Source organism: Erythrolamprus reginae, chromosome 1 (assembly GCF_031021105.1).
Source record: "Erythrolamprus reginae isolate rEryReg1 chromosome 1, rEryReg1.hap1, whole genome shotgun sequence".
In the NCBI taxonomy this organism is placed as follows: Eukaryota; Metazoa; Chordata; class Lepidosauria; order Squamata; family Dipsadidae; genus Erythrolamprus; species Erythrolamprus reginae.
This window is the reverse complement of record NC_091950.1, coordinates 233,593,410-233,613,928: the sequence shown is the minus strand read 5'-3', so window position 1 is coordinate 233,613,928 and position 20,519 is coordinate 233,593,410. Positions and strand designations below refer to the sequence as shown.

General features: G+C 40.6%; 1 protein-coding gene across 1 annotated transcript in view; it reads left to right on the top strand.

The window, feature by feature from the left end:
• The window catches only part of PELI1 (pellino E3 ubiquitin protein ligase 1), a 77,354-nt gene extending 62,792 nt beyond the window's left edge, over nt 1–14,562 (top strand). The window contains 4 exon segments of the mRNA XM_070732549.1: nt 5,232–5,333; nt 10,314–10,511; nt 10,609–10,797; nt 13,054–14,562. Of these exon segments, the coding sequence (XP_070588650.1) occupies nt 5,232–5,333; nt 10,314–10,511; nt 10,609–10,797; nt 13,054–13,620 (1,056 nt within the window). The 3' untranslated portion in view covers nt 13,621–14,562.
• Nucleotides 14,563–20,519: the final 5,957 nt, after the last annotated feature.

The following is a 20,519-nucleotide window of genomic DNA, read 5'->3' as shown; positions in this document are numbered from 1 at the left end:
TATAATGGGGCTCAAACAATACGAGTTCAGTATTAGTGGTAAGAGGAGAAGACATTCTGGATGGCGCAACTCTTCAAAGAAAAGCTCAGTGTCATTTGCTAAAGAAAGAAGCCTTTGCTGGCTTCTTACCGCATTTTTCAGGCTATAAACCTGAGCTCATAGTGGCAGTGACCAGCTATAGATGAATCTGTGGTGGCGTCTGGCCAGCTGTAGATGAATCACAACATCTCTCACAGCCCAAGTCGCACAGCTTTAAGCTTTCAGATAGCTAAATCGGAGCAGAATACCTCCGGGACTGTCTTCTGCCTCACGAATCCCAGCGACCAGTTAGGTCCCACAGAGTTGGCCTTCTCTGGGTCCCATTGACGAAACAATGTCGTCTGGTGGGCCCCAGGGGAAGAGCCTTCTCTGTGGCGGCCCCAACCCTCTGGAATCAACTCCCCCCGCCCGGAGATTAGGATTGCCCCCACCCTCCTTGCCTTTCGCAAACTCCTTAAAACCCACCTCTGCCGTTAGGCATGGGGAAATTGATTCCCCTCGGCTACTCCGTTTTATGTATGGTTTGTCTGAGATGTATGACTGTTTTTTATACTAAGGGTTTTAAATTGTTTTTAATCATTGGATTTGTACTGTTTTGTTGTTGTGAGCTGCCCTGAGTCTTCGAAGAAGGGCGGCATACAAATCTAATAAAATAATAATAATAATAATAATAATAATAATAATAATAATAATTCTTTCCCCTCTTTGAGGGATTTCATTCATAATAGCACTTTTTTTTGTCTAATTAACGTATTGATCACCACATTTAAAAAAAGCTGTTTAACTTTAAAACATTATCTTTACCCCAGTGTGCTGAGAGGATGGGATGGAGGCAGTGTTGACCCATCATGTTCAGGGCCTCATTTTTTTGTGCCTCATTGTTGTGACATTTGAACGCCCCGAGGATCTTAATCATTCAGTGTGTTTAGCCCAACATATGGCTAACAGTAGCCCTGACTAATAGGCTTATCTCATAGCAACATATGTTCTGTTGTGGAAGATTAAATGGGACCAGTTGGGACTGTTTTCTTGAATACATCAGTCATGCGTTTTAAAAAAAGTTTCTCTACAGTTCATTGTTTTGAAGTGACACACCTGCACATAATTAGCATCAGTACGTTCAGAATTTCAGAAAGCTCAACAGGAGGCCGGTAATACTGATTTCAAATGCAAGCTTTGCATGTGGCTCTGGACTGGGAAATAATGAAAGGTCTTTATAGCAGCTTCTGAAAGAGCTGGGGCTCAAAGCACAAGGGCACATATAATACGCATGCAACATGTTTGTAATTTGTATAGATTGCAAACCCGTTTATTTGAAATCCTATAGCATGCCAGTCATGGGATAGATATAAAGCATGCAAACAACCTAAAGTAAAGGGGCTATGATCTTCCCAGCCATTGTATGAGCCTTTACCATTTATATGTTGCTGCCTTCTCATACTGTACATAGTTACAAATAGAATACTGTATAGTGTTCCCTCGATTTTCGCGGGTTCGAACTTCACGAATAGCCTATACCACGGGTTTTCAAAAAATATTAATTAAAAAATACTTCACGGGTTTTTTTCTACACCACGGTTTTTCCCGCCCGATGACGTCATACGTCAGGGGTCGACAAAGTTGTTCAGAATCTAGGAGCCAGCCAAAAAATTTAGGAGCCAGAATTTTTTTTAAGCAAACTTGGTTTTTTGCCGAGTCTCCACCTGACATCGCTTTCACCCCCTCCCCCCCGGCGCAGGCCTGGCTCCGCCGAGCCGGCTCTGCTGTACTCCCGTCGGGATCCGAGGGGAGACCGTTAGTCAGAAACCGAAACAGAGAAGAAGGAAAGGGAGACCGGGCCGGGGACGCGGGTGAGGGGGGAGGAGGGGTTACTGGTCGGAAGTCACCGCGCACGCGGCCGGAGGAGGAATGAACAAAACCTCACGCCGGGAGGGGAGGGGCTTCCGCTTCTCTCCGAAGGCGGGTGAGCGGCCAAGATCGGAGCGTCTGTGTGCGGTGGGGGGGAGTGAAGGGGTTCGAGTAGGAGGCGGAATGGAGGCAAGGGGGGGAGGGAGAGACGCACGCAAGCGCAGGGGACGCTGGGAAAGCAGCTCGCTCCGAGGTTGATGGGCGGAGCTACGGAAGCCAAGATGTACCATTTCTGGGCGTAAACACAAGGCGGGAAAAATATACTGTATACCAGTGTTTCCCAACCTTTTTTGAGCCGCGGCACATTATTCATATTTTCAAAATCCTGGGGAACACTGAAGGGGGGCGGGGCGGGCTAAAGAAAAGTTTGGACAAAAAAACCCTCTCTCTTCCTCCCTTTCGCTCTATTTCTCCCTCTTTCTCTCTTTTCCTTCCTTCCCTTCTCTCTCTCCATTCCTTTCTTTCTTCCTCTCTTTTTTTCTCTCTTTCTCTCTCCCTCCTTCCCTTCCTCTATGTCTTTCTCTCTCCCTTGCTCTCTCTCTCTGTCTCTCTTGCTATCTCTTTCTTGCTTTTCTCTCTCTCTTGCTCTCTCTCTCTCTTTCACTGTCTTGCTATATGTCTCTTTCTTTCTCTTTGCCTCTCTTGCTATCTCTCTTTCTTTCTCTCTCTTTCTCTCTCTCTGTCTCTCTTGCTATGTCTCTCTTTCTTTCTCTTTCTCTCTCTCTCTGCCTCTCTTGTTAAGTCTCTTTTTCTCTTGCTATGTCTCTCTTTCTTTCTCTCTCTCTCTGCCTCTCTTGCTATGTCTCTCTTTCTCTCTCTCTTTCTCTATCTCTCTTTCTCTTTCTCTGCCTCTCTTTCTTGCTCTGTCTCTCTTTCTCTGCCTCTCTTGCTATGTCTCTCTTTCTTTCTCTCTCTCTCTCAGCTGACTGCAAGCGGGAGCCCTGACGGCGGCAGCTGGACGTGCTGCTGGACACCGTATATGCCAGGCCCGCAGCGCCAGCAGCACGTCCAACCGCCACCGTCAGGGCTCCCGCTTGCAGTCAGCTGAGAGAGAGAGAGAGCTCCCTCTCGCCGCCGACATCTCCCTGCGACTGCCTGCGGCCGCTGCGGCCACCCCCCCCCCGCTCCCATCGCCAGTGCCCTCCCGCCGGGCCACAAAGGACACTTGCCGCAGGTCCAACCGCCACTGTCAGGGCTCCCGCTTGCAGTCAGCTGAGAGAGAGAGAGCTCCCTCTCGCCGCCAACATCTTCTCGCGACTGCCTGCGGCTGCTGCGGCTGCCCCCCCCGCTCCCAACGCCAGTGCCCTCCCGCGGGGCCACAAAGGACACTTGCCGTGGATGACAGAGAAGCTCCAGCTGGGCGGGGCGCTGCCGGTACTTCCGTCCCGGGGCTCCCGCTCGCAGCTGTCCCCCGGCTCCTGCTCGATGCCGCGGTTTTCGGCGCTCTCCTGCTGGGCTCCAAAGAAGGAAGGCGGGAAAAAGCCTTTTTCCCGCCTTCCTTCTTTGGAGCCCAGCAGGAGAGCGCCGAAAACCGCGGCATCGAGCAGGAGCCGGGGGACAGCTGCGAGCGGGAGCCCCGGGACGGAAGTACCGGCAGCGCCCCGCCCAGCCGGAGCTTGGCGGCACACCTGGCCATGTCTCGCGGCACACCGGTGTGCCGCGGCACACCGGTTGGGAAACGCTGCTGTATACATACAGTACAGCAGGCAACATTTTCTAGGCGCCAGACAACATTTTCTAGGCGCCACTGGCGACCAGGCGCCTGGGTTTGTCGAACCTTGTCATACGTCATTGCCAAACTTTCGTCTGCCATTGCTGATTGGCCGAAATCTCGGCCAATCAGCATTTTTATCGCAAAAAAATAATTATTGTTAATAAATAATTATGTTCATAAATATCAGGATCACTAAGTGTCTTATTCAATTGTGAGTACCAGTAATAATGGTGAGTAAATGGTTGTTAAGGGAATGGGAAATGGTAATTTAGGTGTTTAAAGTGTTAAGGGATGGCTTGTGATACTGTTCATAGCCAAAAATGGTGTATTTACTTCCACATCTCTACTTCGCGGAAATTCGACTTTTGCGGGCGATCTCAGAACGCATCCCCCGCGAAAATCGAGGGAACACTGTATATCTAATAAAATGGCACCATATCAATGTAATCATGCATTAAATTCCCTTTTAATAAATTCAAGTATGAAAACCTGAGTTGATTCCTGTAACACGTAAGGCATTTGAGCCTTACCTATGTTTTTGGCCTAAAATAGGTGTAGTGTTCCTACTTAACCGTAAATACAAGTTACCCAGATATACCCATTCAACAAGATCAAGCAATACAATAAGCACAGTAAGGGATAAATGTGTGAACTTACAGTCCAAGACCAGAAAGTAAAAGTTAAGAGAACCATGTAATGTGAGAATACAACAAAATAAGATTGTCCATTACTGTACTTATTGCAGTGTTTGGTCTGAATATAGTGAAAAATGTAACTATTGCATTGTTTTAGAACACTTATCATTTAGGAAAAAGGGCCAGGAGTCTTTCTATTAAGGGTTGGAATTTCTTGTAAAATCTACAACACAGAAAGATATCTTACAAAGTTACAATTTCACAAGGGCACAGTGAATAGAGTAAGGGAGGAAATGAGTAGGTAAACTATATTATTCAAGTCTCCTTTGTAATGAATAATGTGGTCATAGCTAGTGGCCACGTGGCAGTAATGAGAGTAATGTTAGTCATATTGCAGGGCATCAATTTGTGAGTGACTGGTTCACAGCAGGAGAACGGGGAGGGACCACATATTTAGGCTAGATGGCATTAGTAACAACCCAAATATGCTTAGTTAGCAGAATTGCTCAGAAGAACAGCTGCCTTTATGATGGAAAAGTGGGGGAGAGAGCCATGCAAAGAATTACTGGTTTTGTTGCATTACAAAAGAACAGCCACAAAAAGCTGAGGCTTAGCTACGGAGATGCTCTTTAAAAGTTTTCTTCCAAGAAACTGCCACAACTCCCTGATTAAATATCACAGTTCTTAAATATCACAGTTGGAGATAGGATCATAGGATTTTTATAGTAATTATAGGATTCAATTTAATTTTATTGATTAAAATAACATGTTCTTCTTACTTAACTAGGGGAAATAGATCAGATGAGACTAAATTTTCCACGTCAAATCATTAATTATTTCACCTAGTAGTATTGTACTCAATGTAATGTTTTATTATGCAATATATTTTGGGGGTTTATATTGCTGAAATAGCCTCTCTTTTCCATTTTTATTAGGCAATAAGCAACAAGGACCAGCACAGCATTTCTTATACCTTGTCTCGAGTGCAAACAGTGGTGGTGGAGTATACCCATGACAGCAACACTGATATGTTTCAGGTATTGTATGTAAAGTATTCATATGCTGGGAATTGCATGAATTAATGATGAATAATATGGATAAAATTGTATAAATGTGTGTTACAAACATAGTATTGTGGTTGCACTAATACCTGTGTTTTCCTATACTGCTTCATAGTGTTTTTACAGCCCTCTCTAAGTTACCAGAAAAGGCACCAGGTCGTCTTTGGGGGGGATGTCGAATTACTGACCTTGTGGCTGCACCAACAGCATTGCCCAGCAGGAGCCCGCTGCTGGCTTACTTCTGCAGCCGCTAGCATGCATTGCCCCCAGCCTCTGTTTCGCCATCAGAGGCCTTTTGAAAAGGCTTCTGCAGCTGAGAAATAGGCTACAAACTGATGCATGTGGCGCCCCCTGGCTTTTGTTTTAGAATAGAATAGAATAGGATAGAATTTTATTGGCCAAGTGTGATTGGACACACAAGGAATTTGGCTTGGTGCATATGCTCTCAGCGGACATAAAAGAAAAAGATACATTTGTCAAGAATCGTGTGGTACAACACTTAATGATTGTCATAGGGGTCAAATAAGCAATGAAGAAACAATTGATATTAATAAAAATCTTAGGATACAAGCAACAAGTTACAGTCATACAGTCCTAAGTGGGAGGAGAAGGATGATACGAATGATGAGAAAAAAGCTAATAGAAATAGAAGTGCAGATTTAGTAAAAAGTTTGACAGTGTTGAGGGAATTATTTGTTTAGTAGAGTGATGTCATTCAGGAAAAAACTGTTCTTATGTCTAGCTGTCTTGGTGTGCAGTGCTCTGTAGCGACATTTTGAGGGTAGGAGTTGAAACAGTTTGTGTCCAGTAAATATTTCCTTACCCTCTTTTTGACTCGTGGAGTTTACAGGTCCTCAATGGAAGGCAGGTTTTGCCTTCCGGAAAGCCTTCTACTGCCAATAACAGAGCTCTGGATTGTTCCAGAACTCTTATCGGCTGCAGATGCCTTTCTGGAAGGTGTCTGATGGCGAAACAGAGACTGGGGGTGACACACACGAGTGGCAGCCGCAAGTGGCCACAGAAGAAGTGGGCCTAAAAGGGGAGGTAGGTGTCAGGGTGTGTAAGGCCTGGTAAGTTAGGGCAGCACTACTATCCCCATCCTAACTTAATATTTACCCATGCATCTTGCTCCACCCTGTGCACCCCAGATTGTTTGGGATCGTAACTAAGTTATTTCATTTCTCATTTACTTGTAAAAAAAACCAACACAACATCCTTTCAAAACTGATACAATGTGTGCTTCTGAGTGCAATTCAAACTGCTTTATCCTTGGGACCAGACAATCTCTCTCTCAGGCTGTTTCTTCCTATCCCGCTGGTCCAGCAAGAGGGGCAAGAGTGTCATTTGAGGAGGAGGGCTTTTTCTGCTGTGACACCAGCCCTATAGGATCATCATCCACCCGAGATTAGGTTAGCCCTGACTCTCCTATCTTAAGGCCCTAAAAATTTGGCACAGCCACTTGGATTTGCTGGTGGTTGCTCATAAAGCTTGGCTACTGTGTTTTATTTTTGTTTTATCTTACGTTTGTTATTGTTTTTATCTGTTTGATTTCAAACTTCCCAATTCTATTGAAATTATGGCTAAAACAAATAAATAATAAATCCGGTTTCCCTCCTCTGTGCAGAGGGGAAGAAAAGGTTTTCTCTACTGCCTCCCAAACAGATTGAAATTTATTTTTCTTCAGCTTCCAATGAAGACTTACTGTATTTTTTCAGAGTACAAGATGCACCTTATTTTGGGGGGAGGAAAACAAAGAAAAAAGGCCTTCCAGCAATTTGCCAAACAGGAAACAGAAAACAGTACAAATGACTTTGCTGTGCATTTTTGTGCATGTGTATTCGACCCATAGAAATAGTAAAGAATTGGAGAAATGTATATTATGGCAGTATATTAATGCCAGAAAGTTTTCTTAAATGTAGTCACAATAACTCCTCCCAATTATTTAAATAGATCTATTCCAAACATGACTAAGTCAGGGTTTAACTTTATGATGTGGCTTTCTGGAAGTACAGTGATCCCCCGGGTATTGCGCTCCCGATGATTGCGAAACGGCTATATGGCGATTTTTGAACCCGGAAGTAAAAACACCATCTGCGCATGCGCGCCCTTTTTTTCTATGGGCACGCATGCGTAGATGGCGCCGGGCAGATCAGCTGCTGGGCGGCTTCCCTGGGTCTTCCCCCGCTCGCCCGCCCTTCGCCCGGCCACCCACCGTTCGCCCGGCTCGCCCGCCCTTCGCCCGGCCACCCGCCGTTCGCCCGGCTCACCCACCGTTCGCCGCTCGCCTGCCCTTCGCCCGGCCACCCGCCGTTCGCTCGCTGCTCGCCCGGCCACCCGGGTTCGTTTGGCTTTGGGACATGCCGGCGGCGACGTTTTAAAACAGGCGCGCGGTTTACCAACTGAGTCCCGAAGTCAAAGGCGAACTTCGGGACTCAGTTGGGAAGCCGCGCGGCTGTTTTAAAACGTCGCCGCCGGCATGTCCCGAAGCCAAACGAACCCGGGTGGCCGGGCGAGCAGCGAGCCCGCCCTTCGCCCGGCCACCCGCCGTTCGCTCGCTGCTCGCCCGGCCACCCGGGTTCGTTTGGCTTCGGGACATGCCGGCGGCGACGTTTTAAAACAGCCGCGCGGTTTACCAACTGAGTCCCGAAGTCAAAGGCGAACGTGGGCGTGGGCGGCGGGGAAACCCCAATCTTCGGCTCCTCACTGCTGGGAAGTAAAAACACCATCTGCGCATGCGCAGATGGTGTTTTTACTTCCGCAGCGCTACTTCGCGAAAACCTGCTCATTGCGGGGGGTCCTGGAATGGAACCCTCGCAATGATCGGGGGATCACTGTATTCTCTGCTATTTAAAAAAAGATACAATAGCACTGGACCTCTTCAGATCAAGCATTTATTTTAAAAAGCTTCATTTTGTTAAGTTGTCTAGAATAATAATAAAGCAGTCTTTAAAAAATAAGTCTAATAATATGCACATTCTATAAACATTTATAGTTATTGACTTACTGCCTTGCAGTTTCAGCAGTCCAACATTGCCAGCAATCCATCTCCCAGCAATTTGCCTACTTGCAGCTAGTTTGCCTGCCTGTGCTGAATCAGCTAATGTTCAGGAGGCTGATATCAGTGGCTTGTACTCTGTTCTGTTTGCTGCAAAGAGGTAAATTGCTGGAATGCAGAGACCAAAGAATGGGGGTGGCTGGGTGGGACTATTATTTATTTATTTATTATTTGGATTTGTATGCCGCCCCTCTCCGAAGACTCGGGACGGCTCACAGCTCACTACATTCGGCGTATAAGACGCACCCAAGTTTTCACTTTCTTTTGGGGAGTAAAAAGGTTATACTCCGAAAAATACAGTAATTCATATCTAGTGAGCTCCAGTCTGTGTATGGCCACAATTGTTATCCACTTCATTTAAAAAAACATTAAAGTTTATATAATTTCAGAATACATGCAGAGTGGGGGAAATGAAAGAGGGGATGATCTAAATGCTTTTTATGTAATGCCTCGCTTTCTTTTTTATATAATTTTTTCTTGTCTTATGATACCACATTCAAGGAAAAAAAGAAATTTAAATGTTTACAAAATATTTATTGCAGCTATCAGTGACTAGTGAGTTTATAGTATAATCTTTAAAGATGTATGTATGGAGCCAGTTAGTGTAGCAGTTAAGGTGTCAAACCAGAAACCAGAAGATGGTGAATTTAGTCCTGCCTTGGACACAAAGCCAGCTGGGTGACCTTGGGGCAATCAATTCTCTTACTAGTAGAGTGGAGAAAAAACCCTACCAAGTCATTTCTGAAAAGTGGAGAGAACAGTTTCCAGGAGTTCAAAATTACTTGAAGACACACCTTCCAAGTGTCTATGTGACATGCTACTTCTAGCTTCTATACTTTAAGAAATACATAAATATCTTAATATGTCATTTTTGCATGTATTTGCTTAATTATATATGTAATTATATATGTAATTAATTATTAGCATTCTCATATTATGGTGCAGAAATTTGTACTTAGTTTGAGAAAAGTTGCAAAAAAGCTTTACTTTCCATGCACAGCATATCAGAAATTAGAGGGATAAGTAGAAGGTGTGTCAATGATTTTCGTTACAGTTTGGCAATAGGAAGCTTGGAGGAAGCTCACAGTTGGGTGGTGGAGATAAAGAAGAAATTTGGGTTGGTTCCTTTTTACATATTAACTCTGTGTGTGTGTGAGAGAGAGAGAGAGACTGAGTTTTTAAGTCAGCATATGGTCTGCAGTATGTAAGGAGATTTAATGGCCCCTATTTAGCCTGATGCCATTATGTTAGAGTACAAACCACACAGTTGTCACCCATGATGATCTATGCCACAAGGGCTAGAAATTGTAGTTCAACGCATCTAAAGGACTTATTTATTTATTTGTTTGTTTGTTTATTAGATTTGTATGCCACCCCTCTCCGCAGACACCATGTTCATTTATTTTATCCATCATATATTGAAAATTGAGGTTTGCAACTGAAATTAAATATTGTGACTTAGTCTTGGATCACATTAACATATTTTAAAAAGTAACATAATGCTTCAAGTTATCAGCCAAACAGAGAAAATGTCCCTATAAATTCTATCTGGAGCTCTTTTAAGAATGGGATGTATATAAAATCTATAAACAAATGCCAAAATAATGAGATATTTTATTAACACAATCACCTCACCCAGTCCTGCTGCAAAAGAAAAGTCCTATCAACTTTACTTTTTTACTTTCATCCAGTATTCATTTCATCCAATGAATACTGGATGAAAAAAATAAATTTCTGCATTCTTTTAACTGGTTCCTAATGCTGAAATAACAGATGGGTAGTCTTCAGAACATTGGATGTTTGCAGTATATGTGTATAAATGAAAGATTGAATATTGGCTTGATACAAATATTTTATAATTACTTTAATAAACATATCTTATTCTATTTTATTTCTGCTAGATTGGGAGATCAACAGAAAGTCCTATAGACTTTGTAGTGACAGATACTGTTCCTGGAAGCCAGAGCAATTCAGAGACTCAGTCTGTCCAAAGCACCATTTCAAGGTTTGCCTGCAGGATAATATGTGAACGAAATCCACCTTTCACAGCAAGAATATATGCTGCCGGCTTTGACTCCTCCAAAAATATCTTCTTAGGGGTAAGGAGCTTGTCTCCCTCTGCTGCTTAAGGCAAATGTAACATTTTGGTTTGCTTTCCAAACTTCAAATATTAATGACTCCAGTTTCTCCCTGTAGGAAAAAGCTGCCAAGTGGAAAACACCTGATGGACAAATGGATGGATTAACCACAAACGGAGTCCTTGTTATGCATCCACGGAATGGGTTCACTGAAGACTCAAAGCCAGGGGTGTGGAGAGAGATATCTGTATGTGGGAATGTGTTCAGCCTTCGCGAAACAAGATCTGCTCAGCAGAGGGGCAAAATGGTAAGTATTGAGGAGGACAGTGGTTCTCAAGGAGGCCTTGGTGACTCCCTGGGAGATTGTGAGCCAATTGGTGAAGCAGGGGAGGCTTTTTCAACCTAACCACACAAAGCTGGATTATTTTAAGTACAGTGGTACCTTTACCCAAGAACGCCTCTACTTAAGAACTTTTCAAGATAAGAACCAGGTGTTCAAGATTTTTTTGCCTCTTCTTAAGAACCATTTTCTACTTAAGAACCCGAGCCCGGAAAAATTTCACAGGAAATTTGAGAGCGGCACAAAGGCCCGGCCAGTTTCCTGCCATTCCCCCTTTAATCCCGGCATTTCTGGCTTTTCTGGGCTGCCAGAGGAGCCTTTCTGTGACGCTTAAGGAGGCTTTGGCAGTCCAGAGCAAACAGAGCATTTTCCTTTCTCTGGGCACTTGGAGAGGGAATAAACCTCTGCCAGCACCCAGAGAAAACAAACGCTCCCTTCGGTCTGGGCAGCGACTGTCCTACCTCCTCCTCCTCCCACCCAAATTCCAAGCTTTCCTTTCTTTCCTAATGGGTTTGCACGCATTATTTGCTTTTACATTGATTCCTATGAGAATAATTGCTTCTATTTACAAACTTTTCTTCTTAAGAACCTGGTCACGGAACAAATTAAGTTCTTAAGTAGAGGTACCACTGTACTTGGTTCCAGATGTGATGAGAAGCCTTGTTTATTGGTTCAGTGCAGGAGTTGCAAGCTACACTGAAGGGAGTGGTTAGCTAGGTTGGGAAGGGTTGTTTTGCTTTTCCCGTTAGCTCAGTGAGTTTTGCACATAAGGGAGGTGCATTGTGTTCTTGCTGGTTGTTTGGGGGATTGCCTTCCTTGGGCTCTGCAGGGACTGGCTTTAGCAGGCTTTCTCACTGTTTTTGGTGGTGAAAGGGATGGATGCATCCAGCGAAATGATGATGAAGAAAAGTGTCTCCAGGGAAAAGAATGATCAATGAAGGCAGTGGAATGCTTACTTGCAGAGAAGCCCTTGCCTTTTGCTGACCCACTCCCTTCCAGGATCCCAGGAGCACAGAGTTATAAGAAGGGCGTTGCTGTCTTGCCTGGAGTGTCAGGATCCCACACAAAGTTTGGGTAAGGGTGGGGGTTGGTCAGAAATGCACTGGGGGATGAGAATTGCACCTTTGGCTCTTTGTGGCTTCTCTTCCGCTTCTCGTTTCTTCCCTGTTTACTGGAAGGCTGCCTGAATCGAAAAGCGTAATTTAGAATTTTATTTCATCTTTTAGCATGGTTTTGTTTTACCACAACCTCAAGTTTTAAGCAGTGCCACCTTCCCAAACTAGATTATTGGCCATGGGAGTTACTCCTCCTCTTTGTGGTGCTCCCTACGGCAGAATGGCTTTGCATGCATTGAACCAGAGCCCTGTATTAATTGGCGTTATTCTGCCTTAACAGGCCATGTGATCTCATTTTCACAGTGATGTGGAGCCCTGGGAGAATGATGGCTCGGTTTTGAAAAGCTGGATTGGTGACAGATGTCCCATTTTGTCTGTTCAAGCCAGCAATCACAAGGGTCCATTTTTCATGCCTAAGGAGGAACGACTTATTTATCAATGTTATATGCTGCTGTAATCACCCTACTACTGCAGAATTCTGACAAATAAGGAATGGAATAAGGAACCCATTGAGAACTAAACTGATAGCTGGAGAATTCACTACTGTGAAATGAAGCTTATTAATTTCATTTATGGAGGGTCACTCCTGCAATTATTCCCTTATTCTCTTAAATACTAGATCTTCGGCAGAGAAGCTTCTAGCTATTTCACTGTTTTTGGTGTCTTTATTTATTTATTTTTTGTTTGTTTGTGTGTGTGTGTGTGTGTGTGTGTGTGTGCATGTATTGGATTTGGAGAGGAGCAGCATACAAATCTAATTTATTATTATTATTATTATTATTATTATTATTATTATTATTATTATTATTATTTGTATGCCGCCCCTCTCTGAGGACTCGGGGCGGCTCACAACATATCTAAGAAAACAGCAATACATCTAGATCCAATTGATATAATTTAAAAAGCTAAAAGTACTAATATTATTAAAAACATTCATTACCTTTACCTGGTTTCTCCACTATTATTAGACATGATAGTTAGACATCCACTATTCATTTCTCAGGTTAAAAAGAAGAAAATATAAGAACAAAATTAACTAGCTTTTTGAAATAAGTTTAATTTTATTTAGAACGCTGCATATTTCATGAATTCTGTATTAATATTCCAGGTTGAAAATGAAACCAACCAACTCCAGGATGGGTCACTGATTGATCTCTGTGGAGCCACCCTTTTGTGGCGTACGGCAGAAGGACTTTCACGCACTCCAACAGTGAAGCACCTGGAAGCTCTCAGGCAGGAAATCAACGCGGCCCGGCCTCAGTGCCCCGTGGGCTTTAACACGTTAGCCTTTCCCAGCATGAAGAGGAAAGACGTTGTGGATGAAAAACAACCCTGGGTTTATCTGAACTGTGGCCATGTGCATGGATACCATAACTGGGGGAATAAAGAAGAGAGAGATGGCAAGGATCGGGAATGCCCAATGTGTCGGTCTGTGGGCCCATACGTGCCTCTGTGGCTTGGATGTGAAGCTGGATTTTATGTGGATGCAGGGCCTCCAACTCATGCATTCAGCCCGTGTGGACACGTGTGCTCAGAAAAGACAACAGCCTACTGGTCTCAAATCCCTCTTCCTCATGGTACCCACACTTTTCATGCAGCATGTCCGTTCTGTGCGCATCAGCTTTCTGGCGAACAAGGCTACATTAGACTTATTTTTCAAGGACCTCTTGATTAATGCACACGTGCTATTCAAGGACTGCGTCTAAATGCATAAGCTAAGGAATTGTGATTTCAAACGAACTGTTGTCTTAAAATCAACTATATTTCTTCTCTGGGCTTTGACAGTTTACTTTGAGATGAAGAATACTTTTATTAATATTATTATCATTATTTCAGTGGTTAAGTTCCTCTGTAGATAATGAAAGAAGTTGCTATGTAGAAAAGACTGGTGGTGGGTAAGTAGGGTAGATGGAAGGTAGTTCCAGGCCCCTCTTTTTTTCCTTTTTTAAAAAAATTGAATTGATAAAATTATTTGCCTTTATTGTAATGTTTTGAATAACATGCCTTTAATATCTAAAAGATATCTCTTTTTTTGTAAGTACATATCTGAGGGTAAAAGTGATCAGATCAGAAGGACATATGTTTACAGCTTGGATGCAAACATGTAAAATAGAGCAATCTGTATATTAACTCCTTTTTCTATTTAACTTTACTATGAGTAATTATCCTAGATGATTTGGATAGAGTAGCAGGGTAGTGTTGTTACATCCATTGATGGGATGTGTAGATTAGTTCTTGATGAGAAAAGTTAGAAGGGGAAATGGTAAAGGTTTTGTAAAAGTCTAGAACACTATTGAATTGATGGCTAAGCAGGAAGTTATAGAACCCAATCAAAGCATATTGCTTTTATATGCTTTTAAAAAAATCTTTTAATTATACATCAGATAATACAGCTAAACACTTTGGTGTTTCTTTTTCTCTGTCTGATGGAAATGTAACACCTGGTAACATAACATTTACCTGATACTTGGAATATGCAATTTACCCTCAATGAAGTTATTTTCTTCCTCTGTGTTAAATATTCTGTGTTTGTTTTGCTTTTAGTTTTTGTTTTGCCTTTTTTCAACTCAGAAGGGTTTATCTTTATTTAAATAATAAAAAAAAAATAACCAAGGCACTTGAGGCTGGGTTTTTTTTCTTCAATATTAGGGAAAGGGATATATGTAGTCAGTTTCTGTACATCATACTGTATAGGAAGCTGACCCATGTAATATGTTTTGATGATATATTGCAAATTTCCTCAAATATTTGGATTAGAATGGTAATATAATATAAATTGATATAAAAGTAAGTACAGATTAGGATAGGATTGTGAGCCGCCCCGAGTCTTCAGAGAAGGGTGGCATTACAAATATTATTATTATTATTAATAATTATATTATTATTATTATTATATAAAAATAGACTTAACGAACAAAAATACATGTTTTCAGTGCAAATCTTATTGAATTATATGTTTTTATATATAGTATATTGGCATATCTGAAAGACATTTCTAGAATTATTCATAGATATTATTCCAGATATAACAGTGAAATACAGAGATAGATCCTCGTTACCGAGTCTCCTCCTGTCTCCCCATGCAATCTCCCGCTCGAGCGGGGGATTGGACTAGATGGCCTACAAGGTCCATTCCAATTCTAATAATCTAATCTAATCTATGAGGAAAGCAGGTTGAGGAAAAAATGTTAACAAAGTTCCCTGGTACCCTCCAGATACACTGCTGACCATCTGTATCCAGCTTAACAACTGATGGACTCTTACAGTCTAACACATTGGCAAAGCAAGGTTAGCACAAATGTAGGCAAGCTGATTTAGAAGCAAGTTGTATTCTGTTCAGTAGGTCTGACTCCAGATGACGAAGTGAAATTTTATAAAAGAAGATGCATTCTGTTTATGACATTTTTCCATAGGTCATAATGAAGGCAATTCCAACCTGCAGGCTTCCTGCAACTCTACAGGATTGTAAACATTTAACATACAGTATGCTTGTAGCAATATTTACATACATTGAGTATAGTGTATATTTTATGTGTGGCCCAAGACCATTTTTCTTCATTCAATATAGATCAGACAAGTCAAAAGCTTGGACAACCTTGTTATGTTATATATAGCACGTTTGGCGGGCCCCAGGGGAAGAGCCTTCTCTGTGGCGGCCCCGGCCCTCTGGAACCAACTCCCCCCAGAGATTAGAACGGCCCCCACCCTCCTTGTATTTCGCAAATTACTTAAGACCCACCTTTGTTGCCAGGCATGGGGGAGTTAAGTTATCCTTTCCCCCTAGGCTATTAAGTTATGCATGGTATGTTTGTGTGTATGTTTGGTTTTTTATAATAAGGGTTTTTTAGTTGTTTTTATTAATTGAATTGTTCATGTTGTTTTACCACTGTTGTTAGCTGCCCCGAGTCTGCGGAGAGGGGCGGCATACAAATCCAATTAATAATAATAATAATAATAATAATAATAATAATAATAAAGCCAATGCAGCACCAGTAAGGCACAAGGAGCTGCTAAAACCCATCAACTTTTTGCTGTCTCCTTGTTGAATAACCCAATATTCACATAATTAAAGAAACGTAAGCCATTAGCATTCTACATAAATGACTGATAGCAGTGAAACCCTATCAGAATATATTATTATTTTTTCATTCTATTATTCATTAATTTATAGCACTTTTTAACAGAGCCAGCATAATGCCCCCACAATCCGGGTCCTCATTTTACCCACCTCGGAAGGATGGAAGGCTGAGTCAACCTTGAGCCGGTGATGAGATTTGAAATGCTGACCTGCAGATCGACAGTCAGCTTTAGTGGCCTGCAGTACTGCACTCTACCCACTGCGCCACCTTGGCTCTTAATTCTAAGGTTGCAGCCTACAAACAGAAAATAAGGGTAGGTAACAAATAAAATGAGATTCCCTAACTATGATAACTCACTATGGGTGGATTTCAGGTTTCAAAATCTCCAGGAACTGCCATGCCTGGAAGTATCTAAGCTGGGAAGACTAGTCTAGAACAAGTAGCAGCTGTGTAAGGCAGATGCTAGGTGAATTCCTGTAAATAGGGAATTCTCAGAGATGGGACACAGATAAATAAGGTTCGGATGAACATGTGTGTGAGGTTTCTTGAATTTTTCTTTTCGTAAGATTGGGTATTATGCCGGCAGAATAAAAATTATAAGCTTATTTGCTTAATGTCGGTCCCATTTAAATAATTAGAAAGCAATATATAAGACCAAAATTATGGAATACTTTGAGAGACAGGGATATATGCCTGCCAAAGAATAAATCACATTGCTTCTATAAAAGGACACAAAATCCTTCTTCGTATCTGAATTCCAAACCTTATAGTAAAGTTAAACACAAAGCTGAATATTAGAGAACTTAATGAAAAATATCCCATGTGAGAAAGGAAGCTTTTAATGTTCCCGTTCTGAAGTTTTACACCTTAATTACCATACTTTAACCCTCACTGAAACCTAGTAATACTGGTAGCTTTGTACTCTTGAACTGATCTTCAGTTTCCTTTGAACAATTTTGCCTATGCAATCAAAACCAGTCAAATTATTGCTTTTCAGTAGCCCACAAAGCACAAGCTTTTTGTTTCAGTCCTGATAATAATTTTGAAAAAACAAGGGTTTGAGTCATAACGCATGACTAGCATTTAAGGTGTGGTTAGAAACTTCAGTCAAGCAGATTTGCAAGAAGATTAGCAAAAACCTGCCTGCGTTTTTTTTTAAATAAAATTTTTGAAGAACTTAAAATAGTTTTTCATCAGATAACTATTTTAAGTACTTCAGAAAAATTTCAGAATATGGGTCAAAAGTTCAGTTATTTTACCACACACTTATTTTTTAAGTGAATACGTATGAAAGCACACAGGACACATAAAATCATAGCTATTTAGGTACAGTTGCATTTCATTTTTGTATTTTCATTTATTCTGGTTGTTCAATCAGAATTTTCAAGACTGTTTTCCTTAAAATGTGAACACTTAGTTGTCTTCAGAATTTGCCTAGTTTTGGCATGGCTACCGATAAGAATTAGAAATAAGAGCTCCTCACACAGGACAGCCCAGACAATGTAGGTATTGAATTGTTTTTCTCATAACTTTAACAAGAAAAGATAAAAACGAAGAGCATTTTCCAAAAATAAAACTGGAGGCTTCTGGCCTGAGTACTGAGTAATCAATGGAAACCAAGATGAATATTTTGGGAGGTTTTTCTTTCCCCTGTGAAACATCAGCCATATTAAAATTGTGCCGCAAATAATACTGCACACCAATGTGAGTAAATTTACTAGAAAGGAGAAATTATCTTCCATCACCATCCAAACATTGGAAAAAGTAAAAAGGACAATGTTATTGCTGACATCCTGGAGATTATTGAAAATCCTCAGCATTAGACATACATCCTATATGAACATGTTTAACAAGGAAGTCAAGCAAAGCATAGGAAGCAATAAGAATGCAATAAGGAGGATAAGAATATGAAAAGCTGGCCCAAATCAGGACAATAAGTAAGGAGGCCAAACCTGCAATCAAAATTATCTCTTTCTTTTTTGCACTTCACTCAAATTAATTTAAACCAACATTTTAAAAAAATTACAAGAAAAGTAGCAAACTAATTAAGGGTATTTTAACTATCATGACAACACATATAAGGAAAGGATACTGCAGAACTGTACAATTTTCTCTGTGTGTGGTCTTCAGTGAAAAAAACCACAGGGCAAGGCAAAATACCTTTGTGTTGAATTTCAAGGGGGAGGGAATCTAAAGAATGAAGGTTCTCAACTACTGTTTTGCAGTCCCTGGAGGCCCATCTCATTGCACCACCAAAATTCAGCAATGAGGTTTTCCAATAAAGATCAGTGTAATGTTTATAAACTACTATTTCTGAATGTTTTCTCAGTACGTTAATGAAAAAAATGTTCTGTTTACAATTATTTTTCTTCCAGTTGCCCTTAATTCTTTGGATTTCCCCCCCCCCCCCTCTCTTCTTCCTATTTAATATTGAGGCTCTGCTTATTGGTGACTTTGACCAGGATAGAACAAAATGTGGCCCAGCACTATTAAAAATAGTACCTCCCTGTTCTAAGTCTTTGGGATAAAATCATCATCATCATCTACACTGCTCAAAAAAAAAAATGGAACACTTAAACAACATAATCTAACTCCAAGTAAATCAAACTTCTGTGAAATCAAACTGTCCACTTAGGAAGCAACACTGATTGACAATCAATTTCACATGCTATTGTGCACATTCAACTTTGTACAGAACAAGGTGTTCCATGAGAATCTTTCGTTCATTCAGATCTATGTGTTATTTGAGTGTTCCCTTTATTTTTTTGAGCAGTATACTTGGCTTGAATAATACGGTATCTACCAAAAAAATCCTTAACGTTTAAGTGAAATTGCTGTGTTCAGTTACAGCAAAAATAGTCTAAATTCTGGTTTTGAACTTGAGTTCAAGTTCAAATGGGTACTTAACACCTGAGAATTTCTAGTCTTAACTGCAAGATAAACCAGTCAAGTGTTTAATATATGTAGAATGTGTATTCTATTCTTATAACTGATAATTAAAGGAAAGGAGAAATTCCATGTGTTTTAAAATACAGCATTGGACTGCCATCTGCTGACTTATATGAAGGTTGCTGGAGACCATATATTTTGTCTGGTATTAGGATTTAAATAAAATACCACGCTTTCACAGATATCCTTTATTAGAATATAAAAATGACATGTGCAAGAAGTTGACACACATTATGAACCAGTTTTTGGTTTTGATTTGGTAACCATTGAGAGTTCTATATAATTCCTGTTGTTGAAATCAAATAGTGTAATTTCACATAATTTTGACACAGGAAACATAAATTAGAGTGAAAATGTTTCATTCATTTATTATGAATGAAATAATCTACCTATGTTTTTGACATGATGTCATCTAGGTTATTGTGGGTGTGACTAAAAGTATAAAATCATAAAGCTGGTGATAGTTGCAAGCTGTGCTCTAAAATGGTAAGACCAGAAGAACCAGTGATGACTTCTGAGGAAAATGATGATGAAACATTTCATATGAATGCAAAAGAGAATTCTGGGAGTTGAAGTCCACAAGTCTTAAAGTTGCCAAGTTTGAAGACCTCTGGTCTATATCAACAAAGTGTGATTCCAGTCAGATTTATGGAGTCTGTTTCTTGACCAGGACTATCTCATAGGTTAGTATGAAGCAAGGGGAGTTATACTAAGTGGGATATAGGATAAAAGGTGCTTAGTGGAATAATGAAATGAAATAGAATGTAAATGGGGGAAAGCATGTCATAGAATGCTGTCATAATGATAATCAAATAAAGTTATATTGTGCAAAAGGTATGAAGAGAAAAAGATTATTGCAAAGAATATGATCAAGAAGAACAAGAATATATTAAGATAAAGAGAATAGAGTGGTTTTGATGGAAATAAAAGATTGTTTTGAAAGTCAGTATAGAAAGATAAATGAGCCTCCTGCAGACTGAATGGAATTTTTAAAAAAGTGATGACATCCTTTTCAATTACTTTTCTGTAATAAAAAGAAGCAGCTGAAGAAAGAACTGAATAAAGGAATTGTAATTAATCAAAATGAATGTTAGAAATTCAGTGTTAAAGAAAGAATGGGTGACAAAGGAAGTATGAAAGAGGGTTTTTTAATATTAAAAAATTATAAATATTATAACTGAAGAAATATTAAATAAGAATGCAGTTCTTTTACAGTGACTGTGTGATATTTAATATACAGTATTTACATGTATGCTGATTGGAAAATACTGTTATTGTTTCCTTATGTAAAAGAAAAGGAAACAAGTCTGAATACAAAAGCTACAGAATTAAATATGTTTGTGTAGATAATTGGCAGAAACATGACCGAAGAGACAGAAGAGTTATAAGAAGAGATATGAACAATATTTGTGAAATGCAGCATGTAGATTAGATTTTGTGCTATTACCTTTCATTGAGAAAATTTTGAAGGGGAAAAATATCATTTATTTTATACTTGTTGATTCAGAAGACGCACATAATCAAGTGAACAGGCTTAAATTATAAA